This window comes from Uloborus diversus, chromosome 4 (assembly GCF_026930045.1).
Source record: "Uloborus diversus isolate 005 chromosome 4, Udiv.v.3.1, whole genome shotgun sequence".
Lineage (NCBI taxonomy): Eukaryota > Metazoa > Arthropoda > Arachnida > Araneae > Uloboridae > Uloborus > Uloborus diversus.
In genome coordinates this window covers 48818766-48841911 of record NC_072734.1, presented here as the reverse complement: position 1 = coordinate 48841911, position 23146 = coordinate 48818766, and the positions used below count along the sequence as shown (strand labels likewise).

The following is a 23146-nucleotide window of genomic DNA, read 5'->3' as shown; positions in this document are numbered from 1 at the left end:
AGTTTTGCTCGGACAAGGCAGATGCCTCATTGGACAGGTGTAGTGGATGTGTATTTGTTTTATCTCTTTCCGCAGCCATCGGCCAGAGTCAGCAGCGTCTTTTATAGTTAGCTAGTGGTACCCACACGGCTTTGCCCGTAGTAGAAAATTAAAAAGTCATTTGGTTCGCTTGTATATTTACAAATTATGGATGACGAATTTCTCGCCAATTTGTTATGTTAATTTGCTCACATATGTTACGGTTCCACGTTATGATAACTTGTTAATTTACTCGTCCACGTTATGATAATTTGATTGGGAAAATGTTCTTAAAATTGGAATAGCAAAAGAACAAAACTGTAAAAATCGCTTCGAGGTGCTCACCCCTATGCTACAAACTAATTCTGTGCAAAATTGCATGAAAATCGGACGAACGATCTAGGGATATGCGCGTAACAGACATACAGACATCCAGAGACACAGACATTCAGCTTTATTATTAGTAAAGATTGGAGTTACAAATAATAGACATCAACAAACTTCAACAAGCAAACGATAAAATGAAAATTAATTAATTAAATTATCTCACCCAAAATAAATTTATTAGTTTTATTCTCAAACTGAATAAATATGTATTCAATGAAATAAATGTTGCAGATGGTTAATTCGGAATGGTTTTAGTTCCGAATGGAACTGTTATCTATTTTCTGCTAGGCAATTTGTTAACAGAGTTAATTTTTCTGCCATCTTTGATTGGTTTAACAGTTTTTTTTTTTTTTTTTTTAAGTATTTAAGTGATCTGAAATACATCAAGAGTTGTTTATTTACAGAAAATAAGAATTTTTTTATGATCTGATATGTCAGAATAAAAATTATTTCCTCTCTTATAAAATGTGTTAAAAAAAGACATCCATATGGCCAAAGTGTAGCTAAACTAGTAAATATAGCACATATCCTTCCTTCCTTCTTTACCCATTTTAAAGAATGGACTCGCTTCTAAAATTATTGGCAGGTGCCACATTTTTGCGATTGAACTGTAATGAGGTGACCAAAACTGATTTTCGTTTATATTCGTCACTTTAGACATGTGTGAAGTATGGACTAGGAGCATAGTTTGTATTATAGATAACTTCTTACAGAAGGAGATTCTTCGAACGAGTTCCTGTGGAAGTGGCAGAGAAAAAGTGTGACAGAATGCATACAGTATATAGCGACAAAAACTTACATGAAGCACATGCCACAAGGATACATACTCACCCTGTACATGCCTGTTGGGAGGACTACCTTATTTTGATAATAACAAATAATAACGGGTACTTTTCAACAATTTTAATGTTTTATTTTACGGCAATGTTAGGTGAATAGATTAATTTTCAGATGTAAAGGACATGCTACGAATATACATACTCAATCTGTTCAGAGGCATGCCAAACTTAAATTGTTGTATGGGAAGGACAATTTACCGAATGTGAAACTCCGGATTTTATCGAATGACAAAATACGAGCATGCAATCACATCTACATCGAATGAGAACACACACGAGGCATCATTAAAAGGAAAACAAAAAAAATATTGCACTATAGTTCCAAATTTGCCGATTCATCAGAAAAAAATTGCGGAATAGGGAAATATTTTGGGAAGTCCCGTGGACCTCCCGTAGCCTACGATTGGAGTGCTTCAGACCGTGTATTTTGTTGACCACTCAAAATGCAATACCATGAAGGTCAAGAGCAATCTAAGGCAATTTTTTATGCACATGCACCGACAAGGTATGAAAGTGAAGTAGCTGAAACGTGAATGGAACAAGTCTTATTTTTAAAATTTGAGGTACTGCATGAAATAAGTATGTTGTGTTGTTGCCATGACTGTCCACATCATCTGCTATATACCTCGGTATCGAATTGTAGAGGCTTTGGCATTTTGGATTTGTTATCAGGATGTAATCAAGTTCTTCCCTTGTGTGGATTCTTAATGGATTTTGCACGCTAATACAAGTATTAATTTTATTTAATGGAAGGAAATACGTGTACGTTGTTGTTGTTGTTATTGTGATTATGCTACTGAGGACGTTTTGTAATGAAAAATGTGAAAACATATACGATTGCATTTTTGTGTGTTTGTAATCTGCTCGATGTAGGGCGAAAGATGCATTGAGACACGGGGCACATTTAAAAAAAGGCTATAATTCCACAACTACAACAGAATAAATTTCAAATATCACGTACAATAGGATCTACTGAAAATAAATTTGGGTATGACTAATGTGTGCAATTATATCGGTTCAAATCCAAAACATGCAATGTGTTTGGAAAAATATTTAATTGTGTGGAAAAAACATTTATCTTTTGATTTATCTTTTTGTTCTACTGTTGAAATGCACAAATAAAGTAAAATGAAATAAAATAAAATTTCCACAAAATTATTCAAATATTGATCATTGGACAATGTTGATTTGCCTATGGGGCAGCTTGAGAGGGCTACCTTATTTTGATAATCAACAAATAATAACAAGTGTTTAAACGAATTTCACATTTTATTTTAGTTTTTATTTTACGGCAATAATAGGCAAAGACATTAATTTTCAGTTACACATTTTCTTCAATCTTCTGATGCATCTCTGTAAATAAATTGTATATTATTTCTATTTAAACAAAATATAGTAAAATTAAAGAAAATATATTTTGTGCCAAAATATCCTAAAATACTCTATGCACGCGACATATTGGGGCGCTATTCTGTCGTGGGAAAGTAAAGGGCAATACATGCAGATATGAGTTTTTGCGGTATTTGAAAAAATAGGTTTGGATTTTATTTTAGCAATGGAAAAATGTTGGAGTTTGACATTTTTTTCGTGCTTTATTTGCAGCAGAAAACAAACAAGCTTGTACGTATGTTTTTTTTTTTTTTTTCAAGCTCCGTTTTCACAGTAGAAAAGCCAGGTCAACGGCAGGTGTCTGGTTTGCGTACTGGGATTCTGCACATACCCTTGTCCAAACACTCAGTTACTGTCGAGTCCAATCTGCTATTTTCTGTTGAGCTACAGACGCGAAAACATGGCTGTCTCTATCGAGTCTCCCGCCAAATAGTGCATTAAGGAATGTTATTCGTTTCTTGCAAGCAGAAGGTAACAGGGCAGCGGAAATTCATCGAAGAATAAGTCGTGTATATATGGAGACAACTTAACGAGTGCTGGTGTTGTTCGTAAGTGGTGCCGAAAATTTAAAGAGAACAGAACTAATGTGCATGATGAAGGTGGTCTGGGACGCAAGTCTGTGGCCACGGACGACCTTATTCAACGAGTCGACAAAGCGGTTAAGGAAAATCGAAGATTCACAATAAGGGAATTATCGATGCAATTTCCAGAAATTTCAAGCTCGTCCCTGCATTCTATAGTTATAGAACAGTTGCGCTACAAAAAAACTTTATGTTCGATGGGTCCCAAAAACACCGTAAAAAATAACTTTCAATCATTGGCGGCAACGTTCTATGAGGAGGATATAGAAAAGTTTGTGCACGACAAATGCCTAAATCGTCAAGGTGATTATGTGGAGAAATAATATGCATTGTACCTTACTTTTGATAGCAAAATCCTTTTTGTATATTTACCCGTTTTTTCATAGCCAAACGGAGTTGGGGGAAAAAAAAAACAACCCTCGTACAATAAAACAAAAGTGCAATAAATAAAACAAAAAAAAAAAAAAGAAAGAAAGAAACATTTGTAGAACTTTTTACCTTCCCACGGCGGCATTGGTTCGATTATCAGACAGTTTAGTATACCACATTTATTTTAATAGTGACAAAAAGTGTTATATGCATACACTATATGTATCATGTATTTGTATTCACAGGAAATTTGAAATTACATGTTAAAAATTAGTAGATTTTGTCTAAGAAGCTATCAGAAATATATCCTCGTCAAAGTGAAATATTTTAAATATTTTGGATAATCATTTTGCTGTCGAATGTTTCTCTTCTTAGCTAATACATTTTAGTAAACTAAAAAATAAACTTTTTAGTTACTAAGTTTGATTTCTTCATTTAGTAATTAAAAAATTAGTTATTTCCATTTACCACAAAATATAGTATTTATGAGATCGATAGAAACGTTGAAATTGCACATTTTAATCTTACAAAAGGATAAGAATCAAAAACTTAGTTGTTCCCATTTACTCCAAAGTACACTATTCGTGGGGTAAATGGAAACACCGAACTTTCACATCAAAAATAGCTGCGGGAACGTAAAATTTATAAATAAATGCTTTTAGTAGCATTCCCAATTACAGAAGAACAAGTTGAAACCAGTCACTTCGCATTTGCAGATCTGCTGGAGAGCAAATCGTAAAATTGCTAAACTTTGAAAAACTCTTTTTCGCAGAGTCATCTTCAAACAAGGATGACGCCTATGCAATTGATTGAAAACACGCTGAACTGTCTGAAAATCTTCTATATGAGAATAACACAAGTGTAGTGGTTTGGTTTTTTCCATTTACCCAATGTCTCCTTCTTACTTTAAAGATTAAAAATAACGATGAGAAAATAGCTGACTGATTAAAAAAAAAAGATCAGTAAAGTCAGTTTAATTTGTGCATTAAGTCAACTAGTTTCTTATTGTTTTTAATATTTAAAAGTAGCAACCTCTTAATGTTGTTTACTAGTGTCAGTATGATATATTATGAATGTGTATGAATTGTCTCCGTATACTGAAAAAAACCCTTTTTAAGAACCTCTTTCGAAACTAGCTTTGCAAAATAGCCATTAATAACTATTAAATGCGTTTGTGTAAAATAGTATGAAAATACGATTTTCTTTATTATTAATACAGTTTTAATTAGTATGACAGAATTTAAATTTATTTGCTGACTTTTATTCAACCGACTTCTTCAGAAACGTGCAAATACAACGCACGCAAAAACGAGCACATTTTTTAAAATCGTTGTTTTGTTTACACTTACATTTGTACACACCAATGAGTGCCTATATGTGCGCGTGTGTGTGTTAAATTTGATTTAAAACATATGCTCATGTGCACAAATATATAAACAAAGAAAAATCCAAAAAAAAGAATCGGGTTGAAAACTTGCAGTTATTTTTAAGTGTAATGCAATGCAAGTGCTCCCGCTGAGTGGGTCTAATAAAGACCTTCCCACATCAGTTGCGAAAGCAACGTCTGCGTTGAAGATTGACGTGTGATCTTAGTATTGCTTTTCTCAACTGTTCTCGTTTGATGCCTGTTAAATCCTTATGGTGGGTTTTAAAAACAAAGGGTGTGTTTGAAAACTTTTCTTCCTGCTAGGAGAACAGGCAACAACGGAAACTTACCAAATGTTTCAACTACCTTTCAAGGATGCTATGAGCCGCACAGAAGTTTGCGAGTAGTTCGGAGGTCAGATAAGCTTTTACTCGTTGTTGGCGCGCTTCATAATCTCAAAACGACCAGAATCATTGTAAAAATACCACAAAAATCAACAAGAATGGGATTGTTTCCTTCAGTTAAAAATAGTACTTTTTGTCACTGAAATTGATAGAATAAGTAAAAAAAAAATAACATGGACTCAGAAAATACTTTCATTTTCCCAACAGTTCTTTTTTAATTAACTTTTTAAAATGTCCGATTCTTCAAACAAGGCGTGGTTCTTATGACGTCACAAATGATGCACTATGGCGCATTTTTCTACCGCATTTCCACGATAATCAAGAGGCGAACTACAATTGCGCTCTGCGCTTGCTATCAACCATATCGTTGCCAATACACGTGAGTAAAGATGCGAATTAAATATTTTGCACCGTGAATGGCAGCACTGAATGGCTTTTCATCATTTGTGATGTCACACGACAGAAACCATAAACGATAAAAGAGCACCGATTTAAGTAATTTTTTTTAAAAATATTGAACTTAAAGAAATCATTTAAAAATGGTCAGATCCTATGTTTTTAAGCATGCTCTTTCAGAAAAAAATACTTTAAAATTTTTGGAAACGACTCCATTGTTTAACGACAATGGAGTCGTTTCCAAAATGACTCCATTCCTCCATCCCATTGATGTAATTTCAAAATAGACAGGAGCCGTTACTAAAGAATAACTAGACTGAACGTTAGGTTTACTGCAGGTTCTAAGCATGAAAGCGTTCCTGTCCATAATCAGTTGTTGATGAACTTCAGTTTACCTTTCGGCACAGTGGAGTATATATATGTTTTTATTATGGAGAGGGCTCATACAACCAAGATTAGCTCCCTCCCCCCTTTTTTTTTATTATTTATTTATTATTGTTTTTATTTTTATTTATTTTTATTTATTTATTTTTTATTTATTTATTTATTTATTATTTTTTTTTTGAGGGGGGAGCAACAGTGCCCTGATCTTCTCCTTTTTTTTCGACTTGCGGCAAGGATTTCCTACTGTCACCCAGTGGCGCTGCCAAAAACTGGTGTTAGGAGGGCACTTTAAAAAAATTCTCGCTTCTGGTGGGTAGTGGTAGAGGGGAGTCCGGGGATTTTCCCCGGAAAATTTTTGGAATTGTAGTCATAAGAACGCAGTTTTAGACGGTCTTTGGTAATGCTACGGGAGAAAAATTCGGGGGGGGGGGGACTTTTACGGAAATTTTTAACAATTGAAATCTTAAAAACGACATTATAAGCTATATTTGTTGACGTTAGTGTAATGAAAGGAATGGGTCTTTTTGAAATTGCTCTCGATTGATTTTTTTTTTTTTTTTGAAAATAGAGAAAAATCCATCACCTTTCCGCCCAACTTTTCGAAATTTAAGTTCTAAAAACGCAGTTTCAGACTAACTTCATTGATGTTACAGGCAGGGCAGTTCTGGAGCTCTCCTCAAAAGCTATTTTAAAATTAAAGTCCTAAAAAACGAAGTTTTAAAAAGATATTCAGTGATACTGTGTGGAGAAATTTAAACGGTCTCCAACTTAAATTTTTCGAAACTGTATTTCATTTTTATTTTCACATTTCATACGGGAGCAGTTGGACCCTCGTCCGAAGTTTTTTCATAATTGAAGTCTTAAAAGCGCGACTGTGGACCATATTTGGTAACGTTAGGGGTTCGGCCATTTTTCAAAATTGAAGCTCCATAAAAGCAATCTTAAACGATTTTCGATGCTTTCAGAGGGCAAGGCGTTTGGTATTGTCCCCTGAAAAATTTTCGACACTAAAGCCCTGAAAACGAGGTTTGAGAAGATCGTTAGTGGTTTTAGGGGGTGAAGGGGGCTTGCAAAGAGTAGCATTTTGAAGATTTTCTTATTTTTAGACCAACTAGGAAAAAGAAAAAAATATATAAAAATGGGGTGGGGGGGGGGTGGATGGGTTGAAAGAAATACGAGGTGTTGGACGAAATAACCTGGTCAATATTCAGTAACTTTTGATTTTTTTATTTTAAGGTTCTTTTCAAAAGCAATTCAGATTTCTTCCCAACATTAGGCAATCTTTGGAAATTAAAAGTGTTCGAGAATCCTCCTCTGAAAAGTGAAACGCAATTTCAGGTCATCTTTGGAGACATTTAGATGTTAAAATTTCAGACTATTTTGGGTAGTAACCTTAGCAGGGGTCGAAGTAGTCCTATATATCCTATATTTCCTATATTTTCAAGAAAAGCATCAAAATCGTCCTATATTTCCTATATTTTTGAAAAATGTATTGTATTTCCTATATTCCCGTTTTTTGTTGTTGTTGAACCAGGAGGATTCTACAAATTTTGGTGCATAATGCACTAAAGGAAAAGATGATTTTACCGCTTTTTGCCATTTTTGCAACTGTTCAGTGCCCATAAGCAATAGTGGATTTTCGCAATGGAGGCAGCATGCTAAAACATTCAAGCATAAAGAAAACTCTGAAAAACGTCAGAAGGATCCTTCTCAAGCTCTGTGAGTTCTTAATACAAGTGGTATAGGGTTCAGTTCAGATATAAAATCAAAGAACAGTGGAATTAGTGCTTGGGTCATGAGTGAGGAAGAAAAAATAAAAATTTTGTTGGTTCGGGGACCCTTTTCCAGAAATGTTTTGAAATTGATGTCTGAAAATCGCCTAAGCAAATGCGTCTTTAGGACATCAATTTCCATTATTGCAGGGGACGAGATTTAAAGAGAGAAATATTTTGAAGACCTTTCTTTTCAGGCAGGTAAGGAAGAAAAAAAAGGGGGGGGGGTTGAAAGAAAGAGAGGGGAACTTAATTTTCTAAACAATGAGCTGCATCTGTTAAAAAAATTCTAATTTGAACATTTCTTTTAAAAATAATTTAGATTCTTTTCCCTACATTATTTGCTTTTCTTTTTGTTGAAATAACTTCGCTTTGCCAAGACACGTTCTTTTCTTGAGTAAGGCGTACAGATCCCCTGACCCCTTCTGAACACCATTGCTTAGTACCATCTAACGCAGGGTTCCTAAACTTTAATGATTCGCGGCACTCTTTGAAGAATTAGAATTTTCTGACAGCATCCTAGTCTGATTATATATATATATATATATATATATATATATATATATATATATATATATATATATATATATATATATATATATATATATATATATATATATATATATATATATATATATATATATATATATATATATATATATATATATATATATTCCTGCCGCACCCAGTTCGTAAACCTTTGATCTAACATATTATAATTATTATTGTCACTCTCTTTAAAAAAAAAAATTGTTGCTTAAAAGTTTGGAAATTATTTGTGAGCAACTAAAACCGAAAATAACTACCTTTAATAAAAATGTTTTCCAGATTTTGGAGGGGGCCCGGGCCCCCTCAGCCCTTGTTTCGGCAGAATGATTTTTCAACAATGATGTTTTAAAAACTTCAGTTATTTTGAGGTAATTCAATTTCACCGTGATGGTGATAAAATTGCCAAAAGAAGAAGCTGACGAATTTCTTGATTGCGTCTTTATTCCATGCTTCAAGTTGGAGTTCGTGCCAGCGAGGTATGACTGAGATATAAAGCACTTACTGTCTGTGAATTTGTATTTCGGCTCACGGGGAATAGACTTGTTCCTCTACTCCGTATTTACCAGATTAAGCAGCTTCATCTTTTTCCTTTCTTGATGATTAAAAAACTTTTGAAAATGAAGCGGTTTGACGATCTAGGACAGTGTTTCCAAGCCTGGGTACGATCGCCCCCCAAAAGATGATTTGGCTCTTAAAGTGGGCTAGAAATTCTTGAGAAGTGACAAGTGGACGATAAGGATTTAAAGGATTCGGTAGATATTGAAACTCAAAACGTCAATTGTTCAGAGTTCAGACAAGGAATCACAAGCTAAAAGCGAAAAACTTTTAATTTAGGGACTCCTTCTCATACCACAGGTTGAGCCTTAAGTAAGTATTTCATCATTAATCAACAAGTTCATGAATTTTATTTTTTTTAAATTTGAATTATAAGTGCTTTAGTTCCCCCAGATTCCAATTAAAAAAAATAATTTAAAGAAAAAATGTACTTCAGTTTATCAATGATTTTAGTAGAGTATTTCTCTTCGAATAGCTCAGTTAATTTTTAATAGGAAAAAAATGTCAAAAAGGTACTTTTGTTTATGTATTTAATCATTTTTTCACAGATAAAGTGATTGAATAAAACAACTTTATCACGACAAACATTTAATTCCAAATTAAAGTAAGACATTTATATTCTCAATAATATTGATGTTTACTAGCGCCATCTTGTGGCTTTTTCGAGGAAGAAATGGAGTCAATCTCTAGAGTGGGGAAGATAGGCTCAAAAAGGTTGAGAACCATTCATCTGGGATTAGAGTAAGTAAAACAGTTTCGCAGTGTCCTACTGTATGATATCAAAGTTGAAAAATTTTAGAGGTACTGTTAACAATGGGAAAGAAGATTGGACGATAACATTGCAAACTAACAGTACTTTGAAAAAGACAGATACTTTTGTCAAACTGTGTTAGTGACTCTTGGATATAGTTAACCACTGTACTAGTGGCTCTTGGATGTCGAACTCATAGCTTACAAGGATCTTTGAACAATAAATCAAAATAATAATGAAAAATAAGGTAACAAAGATAACAGGCGTAGTCCACATTTTGAGAAAACCACAACTATTGATATTTCAACAGTTATAGCAGTAGTAAGCAATTCGTAAAACCACAGTGAGTGAGTTTCAAGAACATGGAAAGTTTTCATTGCAATTAGTGTAATTGTCAGATAACATTTACAAACATATGAGTTTACATGATGTTCACCTTACCTCCCAACTGTAGTGGCTCTATATTCTTTTGTCACACTGCCAACAGTAGGCTTGTATCTGCTGGCAGAGGGCTCTCCCAAATGCTTGTTCGGTTTGGTTGGTATAGAACGACTACTCGCCACAGTCGCTGTTGCTGATTTTTGGTAAACTGGCTTTGTTGGACTTGGTTTTGGCGTCGACAAATCCTCTGGTCGTGCAGGAAAGATGATTTGTGAGGTACTTTGTAGAATTTGTGCGTATTTCCCTTCGATATAAGTCCCGATGACCTTGGTTTCGAAGACAGTGGTGGCCCCATCCTTGACGTGTGTTCCACCCAGAACGGTTACTAAGCCTGTAGGATACTGCTGTAAAGGTGGTGTAGCACCAGGTTTCTGGAGGTTCTGCTGAGGCTCTTGGAGATCGTCTGAATCAGGAGTCGTTCCAAGGTTACTGAAACCAGGTTTAAGATGCCTAAGAAGAACATTTTTGAAAATAAATTAAGAAAACATTGCAAAGGTATTAAATAACGTACAAATACTGTACTATATGCAATTTAATTGTAAATGCAGTAAAATAAAGAATCAGAAGTACTTATGAGCGAAAATATGTGTTGGCAAGCCTTTTATTTCTCCAAAAAAGCATTTACGTTAATTAGTACATTAAAAATTTATATAACTGTGAAGCGACACAAAACGTAATGATGTTTCTTGAACGTAGCAAAACATAACAGTAGACGCACTTTTGACCAAAACTGCGTTTTAGAAGAACTTGCATGTTTGTCAATCAATCGATTAAAATGTAAGCATGAAGCAGCATAAAATAAAATACCAACGTATTGAACAATTTGTATCTTAAATATAACTTCGCATAGATTTGGACAAGTATTTGGTAAAACTCATGAGCCTGAAAAACTACTAATTTTATCTTAGAGAAAAGCAAAGCTCTTTTCCGCTTTGTGATTGTTATACTAGATTGGAGTGTCACCTGATTTACAGTATAATTCATTGCCATTGCTTAGAATATTTTCTAAAAATCATTTTTTGTCTTTATTCTTTACTATACCACGGAGATTTGAGGGCCCGAGTGGACACAAAAAGTTGTAGGATTCCAGCGACAATTTTTATACCTGAATCGCCAAACCGGGAGGCAGCTTCAATTTTTAGACTTGTCTGAGCAACTTTTTCAAACAGGTGTCTCCCCGGACCCCCAATGTTGGCATGTCATTATGAATGTTCATCATATATTTTTGCAACAGAGCACTCCTTAGGGCCTTCTAGGTCGAGAATGGAACGGAAGTTAGAATTGGAATTTGACAGACTTTGTTTTCTTCCTTCATACTTTCGTTCTGTATCTAATGAATGGAGAAACATTTTAGATTCGTGTAAAGTTTCGTATTTTATACTCTCTGTCTCGCTCTAACTATCAGCCTGTATCTGTAGGAAAAGGGCACCAGTTGTCGGCCAGGTCTCAGAAGTCGTCCCAATAGCTTGCTATGGGGAGGGTAGCAAGCTATTGGGACCTTCCCTCTTGCTAGACAGATAGGGCCTTGTGAACTTTAGGACCAATCCCCCCTTGAGAAAGTGTTGGTCCTAGGTTCACCTTTTTCATTTTCCATTTTGATGTTCTCGCTTTTTTCATTTGTATTTTGACTGTTTGTGTGAATATGTTTGTACTGTTTTTGTTTCTAGCAGCTTTGCGCTGGTATTACGGTACACATTTGTATTTATTCTTTCAGTTTTTTAATGTCGTTGATTTTTTTCAATTTCTTTGAATTTCTATTTTAAAATTGTCTTAAATTGTATCTCTTGTTTTATATATATATATATATATATATATATATATATATATATATATATATATATATATATATATATATAATGCACGCACGCGCTGTGAGAGTGAGAGAGAAAGATATGTGTATACATTTAACTAGGTACGTATGGAACTGGAGACTGACTGACACATGAAAGAAGGCGTGTGAGGGTAACTCTATTTGGAAAATAGAAAGTCGGAAATGACGGAATGAGAATGTTGTGATTGCAGATGGTTAACACCCGAGTTCACGCGAGTATGAAACATATTGTGGGTTGGTATGTTAACCATCCGAATAACCTTTGCAACACCGGTTTTCAGGGCCGTCGTTGTGGAGAAGCAAAAAGAAAGTAAACACTTTTCGTGGGCTGGCGATTGTCTTACAGAGTATTTCCCACAGTTTTTCTGGTCTTGGGCAGAAGACTGATTTTTCTCAATCAAAATGACTAAGTGTGCGTAAAGAACAATAAAAGATAACAATGCAACGTCAAAATGCACAAATTTAGAGGAATTTGTTGACGCGTGTTTCGGGGTTATAAGTAAACCCTTTATTTTCAATGCAAAATAATTGAGCTTATGAATGAAAAGACACCGGGTAAAGATATTTTTTAACTCTCATGTTAAGAATATCCAACTCTTAACTATTTAAAGAAGATTTTTGAATTTTTATTATTGGATATGCAAAAAGTGAAAATTAGACTTTTATGATTATTGAAATAGACACACACATGTAAGGATTAGTTGATTTGTTGTGAAGAAAGAAAAAATCCTCAGAAAGCAACTATAGTTGTCCCTCTGTTTCAAAACATTATTTTTCGTGCAGACTTCTCACAGTAGTAACGCTTAGTGTTGTAGGAGTGAATGTTTAGAATCTTTTTCATACATCATCATCACATTGTAAAGGGTCCTTCGTACCTACCACAATTTGGCGTTTTAGTGGTTGAATGAGGATCTGAAGACCTGTTTATTTTGATACAGACTACAAGCATTGATTCATTTGGAAGACTTAGTGAGCATGACATATTAAATGTGCCCCAGTCACCATCAACGATCATGAAGGATCTTTGACCGGCTGGCATTGAACTCGGGACCCTTTGGTTACGAGTTCGACACCTTAACAATCAGGCCATCGAGGCCACTTTTTTATGCTGATCAGGGACTCCCGGTTGGGAAGTCACGGGAGGTCACTATAATCTTCCAAAAAATGTCCTTATTCAGCAAGTTTGGAGAGAGCATTAAAATGGCGGCATTTATCAAAATGCTGTTAGCTACAAAATTGCAATTCAGAATTTTTTTACATTAATGATGCTTTGATGTCTCTTCTCATTAGATCCAGATACCTATGCGTGCATAGGTACATGCTTCTATTTTCCCTGATGCTGATGAGCGTGTGTAAAAGCAGAATGTGAATTGAAATACGCGCTTAATTCCCAAGGTTAGCGAACATTGTACCCGCTGAAACTGGGATTTATTTTCGAGAATGTTACTATAAACCCAAGCGCATATTAAAAATAGTTTTTACACTATTTTAAGCTTAAAAAAAGTATTTTTTAATCACAGCGTTTTCAAAAAACGTAGAATTTTTAAAAAATTACAAAACTTTTATACATGTTTTAAAAATGTAAATTATTCTCGGATCCCATGGATTGCTATTTTACGTCTTAAATTATTAATACTTATTTGCGTCATTTTATCCACGGCTGCAGAGTTGGAAACAAAGTGGCTGACTCCAACTCCGAGTTTTTTATATCTTTAATTTATTTATTTTATTTTATTTCAATTCCCCCTCCAACGTGAAAAAGGAAAACAGAGATTGAAATACTAATTCATTTTTTATGAATTTTTCGGGTTGTATTTTATTTAAACTAGCGGTACCCGCACGGTTTTGCCCGTAGCATAAAATTAAAAGGTAATTTGATACGCCTTTATATTTGCAGTTAACATCTGCTATGATTTAAGAATTTTTTTTTTGCAAGATCTCTTCGATTTTTGGCAGATTTGAAAACTTAAGATGTAGCTGAAAAGAAACCAGCAGAAGCCTTTTGAAATATTTTAAAAGATGAAGGAAATTTCCCTTTCTTGCTTACAACGAAAAATAAAACATTTTTCAAAAATAAACACTATAAAAAAAAACGTTGTAATAGCAATATTTTAAAAGTTTACTGAACATAATTACGTAGAAACTGAGAAAATAAAAGTAGACGACTTTTTTCTTAACAGGTAAAATATTTTAATTTAAATCCTTTTCAACAAAAGAAAAGGATTAATCGCCAAAAAGAGCACGCTTTTGAAAATATTAAAAAAATTAATAAATAAATAAAGAAACAATAAAAGGGAGTAAAAGACGTAACCATGGTAACATGCAAAAGCTAATTTCCGCTTCGAAAAATGTTCCCTTTATCTTTAATTTTTAATTTTATTCTCGAGCTTAATCATTTAGAATCATTTGGCTTGCTTGAGATCAGCCTATGATGTTGGTTTTCTCTAAAAAAATTTCTACAGTTCTCCTAATACTCGTTGAAACTTCAAACAAACTTCAACTTGCGCAGAAAATTCCAAACTTTCGAATGAGCTAAAATTTAAAAATGTGAATGAAATATTTCTCCCCGAATAATTATCAAATTTATATGAAAAATAGGCTTAAAACTGGAATATAGAGAAAGATCAGAATCGAATTTTTGAAAAACCGCTTCAAGGTGCTTACCTCTGTGCTACAAACTAATTTTGTGCCAAATTTCATGAAAATCGGTCGATCAGTTTAAGCGCTGTGCTCGTCACAGAGATCCCGACTGAGATCCAGGCAGACATCGAGATAGATATCCAGACAAACTTTGAGCTTTATTATTAGTAAAGATAAAGATATATATATAATGTTAAAAATTCAATTTTAAAATCAATTTTTCCAATAGTTGCGAATTTCAAAATGAGATTAATTGAAAATAATATTTTTTTTTTACTTGAAAAGGATAAATTTGCTCTCCTTTTCATGTTTAACAAAATGATGTTGATCAAATTGTGCGCTTTCAATTTTTGAAAGCTGCAACTTGAGTGAAAAAAAGCTTCCTTGCGAAGTTCAAAAACCTTTCTTGAGAGGGGGGGGGGGTCCGTTCCGGAGGACACCCATCTGGTACGTGACACTAGGGTGGAGTGAAAAAAATCGAAATCTGATAAACGTTAATTAATAGTACATCAAATTTATCAAATTTTTATATTGGTTGAAATTTTTGTAATTTTTTCCAGTTTTTATGCAATAATGGTCAATTTCAAGGCGCGGGCAAACCCTTAAGATATTTTTTTTCTGTCGAAATCCTTTTGCACGACTAAATGTCTTTACAAAAGGCAACTTTTCCGCACTATTACTTAACGTTTATCAGATTTTGCTTTTTTTCACTCCACCCTAATGTGACACTCCAAATTAATTTCAGAGTTTATAAAATAATATTAAATACTTTTATTCTGAAAGTTTTCCTCAATGAATATTAAATTGTATTATTTTATCCATAACATTTCAACGAAAATAGGACATATATTGCGGGGAGAGACTGAGTACATGTTCGTTTGGAGCACATTTTGCACAAAATTCAGCGGTACAGCTTTAAATGACTAGCTTTCACTATACATGTTTCTTCTTCTCTCAATTTTTAAATTTTATCGGCTTCTTAAGAATTTACTTTAATGTGAAGATTTAAAGATAAACTGCAGAGTTATTGAGTGTTGTAACCAAGTAATCATAAACTTATTTTATTTCATTCTTTTTAGTGAGAACCAAGCTTATAGAAATATTTTTTAGATTTGAAAATTATAAAAGGCTAAGTCATTCATTTAGTCTTCATATATCTAATAATAATATTACATATAATAATATTACATATTAATTCTTGGTCATTTTTTCGAAAGTGGTACTGTTCGAATTTGTGGAATTTTTTTCTCGTTGTATTTATACTATAAAGTTTTACAGAACCCTTAAGCGATCCTAATGATAACTCTGGGTTCCACGGAACACAACTTTAGAAATGCTGTTGTAAACAACAATAATGCTCTAAACTAAAAATATTCTGTATCAAATGAATCATTTTTTTCTTATTTCGAATTAAAAACCTGAATTTTCAGTAAGTTACCGTCCTATAGCCAGGGCTAAGGCACGGCTATTACATTTATTACATGGCTATTTTACCTTATTTTATGTAATAACCTGAATGTCAGAAAATTCAAATTGGAACAAACTAAATCTTGTGCAGAAAAAAAAGTTCATTCGAATGACAGAGAATTAAGAGGTGTAGGGAAAACCCTTTATGACAATTTATGTGAAATTTTACCTTCAAAAATTAATTACATAAAAGACTAATTCGGAAAAACAAAAAAAGCAAAGCAAAACGCTCCGAGGAGCAAATCCATGGGGCCGGAGTAATTTTGTACCAAAATTTAAGGCTGTTTGTGCTGTTGGATCTCCCGGACGTGGGACAGCAACAAACACTTTCAATTTCTTGGACTCCCTCCCCCCCCCTTTTTTTAAGTATAGAGATTAGCATCAAAATAGCAAAAAGTAGAGGTATGGGAGCACGGGGCACATGTGAACATGGTATGTTTTACTAGGATAACGTCGAGCAAAAAGTCTTGACAAATTTTCAAGTAATGGCTAGTACCAGTCCTACTTCTTGGCCAAACCAGAGCAAGGAGCCAGTTTATGTTCCTGTGGTGACAGCTTCTTGTTTTAGCAGACGATGATGTGATTTTCATCAAGTCTAAAATCTCTATTTTAAGGGGAAGAAATCTGTTTGGGTTTTACGTTATTAGTTTGAAGAGAATTTTAAATTACATATCTTTTCTCAATGTCTCTTCTGCGTAACATCAGTCACGTTTTTTTATTCCCCTTAATTTCATTCAATTTTTTTTCTCAAGTCTGAAAAAAAGTGTGGGGGCAGTGATGTACCATATCAAGATATTTTAGGTCAATCTCGGAAAAAACAAAATTTAATTTCAAGACAGTACTGAATTTATAAGTTGAAAAGAGTATGAAGTTGTGACGTCAGTCTCTGTGGACATACCCATGTACTTATTTTGTTTGTAGAGCCTACAGGAATTTCAGAAATCGATCGTTTTCTCAGAATTTCGTTTTTTTACTCATTTTCCGTATATCTACCATAACTCGGTTACAGTTAAGGATTAGACACGATAATGGGTGGTTCTATGCTCCGCTTGGGCTCTTCTATCACCCCATTTTGTATATCAGGTTCGATCATACTCACCCTGTATAGCAATAATCTTTACATAATAAAAGCTTTTTTGTATAATGTAGTTTTGCATTTTTTTCCCTGTCTATCCAGCGATCAGAACATGCTACGAATTTAAAATTTCACAATGAGCAGAGTTATATAGTTTGGAAAAAATATTTTGGTGATTACATACTTTATGTACAATAATCTGACACAATATAGGTTACAAAGCTTTCAATGTAATTGATATATACATATATGTTTCATATTAAATTATTTTTCATTGGAACATGATGCTTATCCTGCATTTTTCAATCGTGTTCATGTTGTGCTCCATGCTTGTTCACATTTGCTCCCCCGTTTAGGGGCACATGTGAACAATTGAGCATATTTTTTAAAAATTCCATAAAGAAAAGAAATATATATTTTTAAAAATCTGTATAAAATCCATGTCACAAAGAAAAGACTATAATGAGGACACTTTTGCTCTGAGAAACTGATGATATTTTTGGAGAAGTGAAAATGTAAGCGAGCTCTAGTCAAAACATCCCTTTCATGTATATAACCAATCATATTGGGGTTGGAAATACGGTTTAACACAAAAAGGAAGAGGAAGGGGTCTTCACATCCAAAACTTCACATCTCTCGTCCTGCTCCTCATTATGCCAGTTATACTTTTTACAGTCCTTACATTCTTCAGAATGAGAAAATTGGAAATTTATTTTGAAAATCGCAGTGCGTAAAGAAAGAAAAATGTATTTTATAATAAAACTTGCACTAAAACTTTATTTTTTATTTTTTATCAGTGAAATTGTACTTTCAAAAGAAAAAGTGGGAAATGTTCACTCTTTTTTTTATGGAGCAAAGAGAAAAACACAATATTCTCCTATAGAAATATTTTCTATTTGATACTTAAAACTATTTTTTATCAAATGAAGGAGTATGTAAAAGAATGAATGAATGAACAAATAGATTATGGAACAAAGAACATATCCATAGAAGAATAAATTATTAAGCGAGAAAAAGTAAATAATAAATAAAATAGTGAATGAATAAGAAAATAAGTGAACGTATGAACAAACGAGTGAATTATTTAATGAAAGAACGCGATTTAGCTAATTATTAAATGAATACATAAGTGATTTAATAAATGATTGAATAAGTAAGCAAAGTGAACTACTTCCCTTTGTCCTGCACGCATTGGAATAATTTTACAAAACATTTTTACAAAATAATAACGATTTTTACAAAATAAAAATAAGCTTAATCTCTCTATATAAAAATGGATGTATGTTTGTGGGTGTGTGGGTATGTGTGTATGTTCCTTATACAAATCCACAGTTTTCGTCGGATTTCTTCCAAATTTGGTACAAAGGTAAATTGTTGCTCAGGAATTCATATAGGCGGGTTTTTGGAATTTTAAGAACACCCAAAGAGGTCTAATTTCATATTTTGAGTCATAAAATTGCTCTTTTCTGCACGATCGAATTTTTGTATAGTTATGAATTATGTCTAAATGAAAAGTCCGTAAAAAACTGCCCTATAAATGAAGTTTCTTCAAAGATTGACTTTAATCGTTAAATTTGTGAACCTTGGTTCAAAGCAAATGAAAACGATTATCAACATAAAACCACCCAGGAGCTATTTTAACACAAAAACGTATCCTAAACGATGGCCGTCAATGCTGTTTAGCGATGAGCATTGAAGCATGTTTGGCGAGAAAGCCGTAGATATAATAAATGACGCTGTGCATCGTTTCTGAAACTGCAAGCTAAAAGGCACCAGGGGTCCATCGATGCTACTCATGGTGCTACATAATTTGAATGCTACCGTTTAATTATAATTTTTAAATATTGTTTAATTATAAAATCCACAACAGTAAGCCTTTGTGTAATTTTTGATCAGTGTTTATCCCGTTAATAGCAGGAAAATACAAACATGAGTAAAGTAATAGTATTGCATTCAATATTGACGTACAATCTTCGACTGTTTCAACATTAGACTACTTTTATTAAAACCACATCTATTTCATCCTTGCAACAGAAATGTTATTTTATGTTCTATGATCCTTATCAAACCAATTTTCAATTTGTAAATTTTCTTTATACTATTGCTTCATTTACGTCGAATCTTTAAGTAATTCGGTTCAACTATATCGGTATTTCTGAACCTTGGTTCAAAGCGAATGAATATGGTTAACAACATATAACCACCAGGAGATATTTTAAATGCATTCAGCACAAAAAGTATCTTCAACAATGGCTGTTAATGTCGATTAGCGACAAACGTATAGCATGTTTGGCAAGAAAGCCGAACGAAAAAGAAATGCTGTCTCTCATTAGTTCTTAAATTGCACCCTGCAAAGACACAGGAATGCATTGAAAGCCGCATCGGTGGTGGTTCTTCAATTTGCTTGCGCATTTCGCTAATAAGTTTTCAAGTAATAATACCATAACAGTAAACGAAATTTTGATCTGTTTTTTCTATACATAAATAGCACAGAAAATACCAAAATGAGATAGGTATTATCGAAGTACAATCTTCAACAGTTTAACAATTAAAATACTAAATTTATATTAAAACGACATCATTGCATCGGAAATATAATTTAGTATTGTATTATCCTTAAACAAATCAGTATGTATATGTTATTTATACTATTCCATGATTTACCTAATTCAGTTCACCTAAGTTTCACAGAAATCGCTCCATGTTATCAAAGATCAGGGGTAAAAATACTAATATGGCTAATGAATGTCAGAATAATCATTTTTGTGCATAGTAGCGTAGATTGAATTTATCTTTCAAGGGGGAGGGGGATAGTCATGGAGTTCATTACATGTACATAAACTATCATACTAGGATTGCTAATGTGTGGTAGAGTAAAAGGCTGTGCACCTTTAGACTCGAAACAACACGAAAATTTAATACGGCGGAATTCATAGTTTTAGAAGGGTAAAAGTTTACAGTTTGAAAAATGTAAAGAAATATTAATTTACATTTAAACTTTTAAAATGCATAAAATGTCTCCATTTTTTACATAAACAAATTTCTTAATCGTTTAAAATTTTATATTACTTTAACGCTCGAAGCAATAGTACACCTGAAGGAGCATCTTCGCTGACTAGCAATAATTTTAAACCAGTTAGCGGGCATGAGGCAACTTTTGACACGAAAGATTGCTACTGAAATGGGCATGATGAAATAGTACGCCACATTATAAAGTTTTTTCGTTTTAGTCTTCATCGCGAAATTAGTTGAGCAAAGCTCCATTTCCAGTTAAAAGACTCTCAGTTCGATAACTTTTATTGTAAACAATCGAAAAATTTTACTGTTTGTAACTACCACTAAGTAATTCAACCGTCATTGAAAAAATGCTGTAAAATAAAAAATGTATACGTATCAGTGTTATAGAAGCAACTCAGTTCACAGAGGAGGGACAAGGTGAAACAATTTGTATCTCACGTATATCCGCTAATCGCAATACATCATTCTTTAAACTTCAAGAAATTAAAATCTCCAGTGAGACTTAAGTTCTGTATCACGATCAATATGTCAGAAAGGCAGGCGATTAAGTACATTAAATGCATGTGAAATTTACCTATTTCCCATATAGATAATTTTTATGTTGCGTGCTTAAGGTTGGGTTCATTCAAAAATGTATTTCATTTTGCTGCTGGAAGGGGGGCTAAGAATTGTATTTAGGAGCAAGATTTGAGTTAAATTTAAGAATTAGAAAATTTTGAATAATTTAACTTTTTAGTACTTGGATTGCGTTTCTAAATGTGGCAATACATGTCCTTCGTTTTGAGGCTGCGGATATGGGGAACAGAATGTGTAACAAGCTTTTGTAAAACATAAACAAACGAATTGTCTATTTTACAGTTGTAAGTAGAAACAGGACGGTTTTTTTCTTTCTTTTAATTTCGTGGCCTGCAAATAATTAAAAAAAAAAACGACGCGGATAGTGAGAAAAATGTGCACGCCTATTTCTTTCTCTATAGGGCAGTTCAATTGACGGGTTTTACATAGTTCGTTCCATAAGTTCGCGTCCACGTACTCCATTTTTAATGCTTTATGTATCTTAAAATAATAACTGTAACTGTTTATATGGCAACTATTATTCAGTGGAACCGATCCTATCCCTAATGACGACTGTGCCTCTTCAAATTAAAATTTCGATATTGGAATACTTCAGAGCAGCAAACTTAAATAAGTGATCTTACTACCTGCATCAGTTTGAGTTATCATGTACAACATTTACGGCAAGTGTGAGGTTTTAAAAATTTGAACTAAAATTTTAATCTAGACAAATTTTGAATCGTTGCAAGACACCAATATTAATATCTAACTGTCATTTTTACCGACGAAAATAGAAATTTCACATAAATATAGGAAATACAATGTAGTTGACGTACGTCTTTTTATGCAATTTACACTTATCTAATATTACTCCACGGCATGCTACTAAATCGACACGGAAAGGGCAAACAGACACATTTTGTGAAGTTATTTATACTAAGTGAACGTTTTCTACGGAACGTGCTTACATTCCTGAACACTTACAAAAAATTATAAAATGAGTCTACCTAATACGTGAAACCTTGAAAGTAAAAACACCGTCAATTATCCGTAAAACGAAATGTTAACGGCTATTAATAACAATGACCGAATTCCTTATTTTCTGTACAGTGGACTATCTGTTTAGCTTTTGGGCCATTGAGGATGATTTTCATATCTGAAAATATTGTAACGGTGGCATATTTTGCATGTATTTGTAACTGATAAAAGCCATTGAATAGATTCACGACTCTTTCTACGAAAACACTTCCAGATTTTTTTTTCCAGAATAAAATGTAAGTGAAGAGTACTATAGCCTGCTTTAATGTCTTGAGGCATACAAAACCGTCAAAGGCAGCACAACGGTTTTCGTATTCGAAGCACCACGCAAAAGGTTGTCCCACAAGATATGCAAGACAACCATTTGTCCCTGCATTAAGACATTGGATGTACCGCCCGTCTGATTCAACCGCAGACAACGTGCCAGTGGACACGGCAGAACCAAAAAATATCATTGACAGAACCCCGATAACATGTCTAATGCTTTTTTGTTTTTACTTGATGCTATTTTTCCTGCAAATGCTCAACTTTCTGTGCTATTTACAGTCTTTTGAAAATTTGAGCCTATAGTGGTGTGAATGCAGTTTTTTACTGTCATTTAGACAGAATTCATCCATTTAATTACATGATATGCTGCATTGAGAAGCAACCGGGCAACGACGGGTAATAAGCTAGAAAGCATATAAATAATAGTCGATGATCGAGTAACCCGTGTGTTTCAACAATGAAATCGCGCCACGGCATAATAATGCTTTGATAATGTTTAACATGCAGGCTTTATCGTGACAAAGCTGAACTCTATCCGGTAACTTAACTGTTTTAATGGTAAGGCTGTATCATTTCAGGGGAATGAAGAAATGAAAAAGCGGTTAACTATGAACGCTACTTACTGAAGTTTAGGGTTAATCCACTCTGGAGTTAGGATTAATCCACTGGAGTTTGGGTTAAAATTTCAAGTATCAGAATATCAACAAACAGGCAATTTCTCTGTTTAAATTTAGAAGATGAGAAGCAATTTTCATCCGTCATACTTTGACGGGCAATTTTCTAGTAAATCAATAAATTTTGCACTAAATTTTAATAGGTCTCAATTAATATTTTAAATGTTGATAGCAAGAACCGTATCATTTTACAATAACAAAAATAATTTTTGACTTACAACAAAATATTACATAATAGTATTAGTTTTTGAAAACTGCTTGTATTATAATATGCGTTGATCGTCAGAGGTAACGTTTTCTAGAATGGAATAGCCAAAATGTATAACTATATATAGTTAAAATATTAGCAGATAGGTGGCACCACAAACAGAGTGAATATT

General features: G+C 33.4%; 1 protein-coding gene across 1 annotated transcript in view; it reads right to left on the bottom strand.

Moving 5' to 3' along the window:
• Positions 1–23146, bottom strand: part of LOC129220173 (uncharacterized) — a 146786-nt gene that overhangs the window by 12117 nt on the left and 111523 nt on the right. The window contains exon 3 of the mRNA XM_054854527.1: positions 10202–10651. Coding sequence (XP_054710502.1) covers positions 10202–10651 — 450 coding nt within the window. The remainder of the gene's footprint in view (positions 1–10201; positions 10652–23146) is intronic.